This window comes from Apaloderma vittatum, unplaced genomic scaffold (assembly GCF_000703405.1).
Source record: "Apaloderma vittatum isolate BGI_N311 unplaced genomic scaffold, ASM70340v1 scaffold33775, whole genome shotgun sequence".
In the NCBI taxonomy this organism is placed as follows: Eukaryota; Metazoa; Chordata; class Aves; order Trogoniformes; family Trogonidae; genus Apaloderma; species Apaloderma vittatum.
Window position 1 is genome coordinate 1 of NW_009717077.1, and position 260 is coordinate 260.

The following is a 260-nucleotide window of genomic DNA, read 5'->3' on the forward strand; positions in this document are numbered from 1 at the left end:
TCACCCCCCAAACCCTCTCCCCCATAACCCGCTCCACCCCAACCCTCTCCTCTCTTATCCCTGCTGCCCTCAAACCTTCTGCCCCTCCTAATCTGCTGCCTCCCAACACTTTTTCCCCGCAGGACCTCAAGGGCCAGTACTGGGCGGACGATGACTCCGATGGGGACAATGAGTCCGAGGAGTTCCTCTATGGCGTCCAGGTGGGTGCCTGATCCCATGAGTGCTATGGCAGGGGGGGGAACGTGACCGCCCCAACTTCA

The 260-nt window shown here is 60.8% G+C and overlaps 1 protein-coding gene across 1 annotated transcript in view; it reads left to right on the forward strand.

The window, feature by feature from the left end:
* Nucleotides 1-122: 122 nt before the first annotated feature.
* The window catches only part of PARP6 (poly (ADP-ribose) polymerase family, member 6), a gene marked incomplete at both ends in the record, with an annotated part of 3,296 nt that continues 3,158 nt past the window's right edge, over nucleotides 123-260 (forward strand). The window contains one exon of the mRNA XM_009869778.1: nucleotides 123-200. Within this exon, the coding sequence (XP_009868080.1) occupies nucleotides 123-200 (78 nt within the window). The remainder of the gene's footprint in view (nucleotides 201-260) is intronic.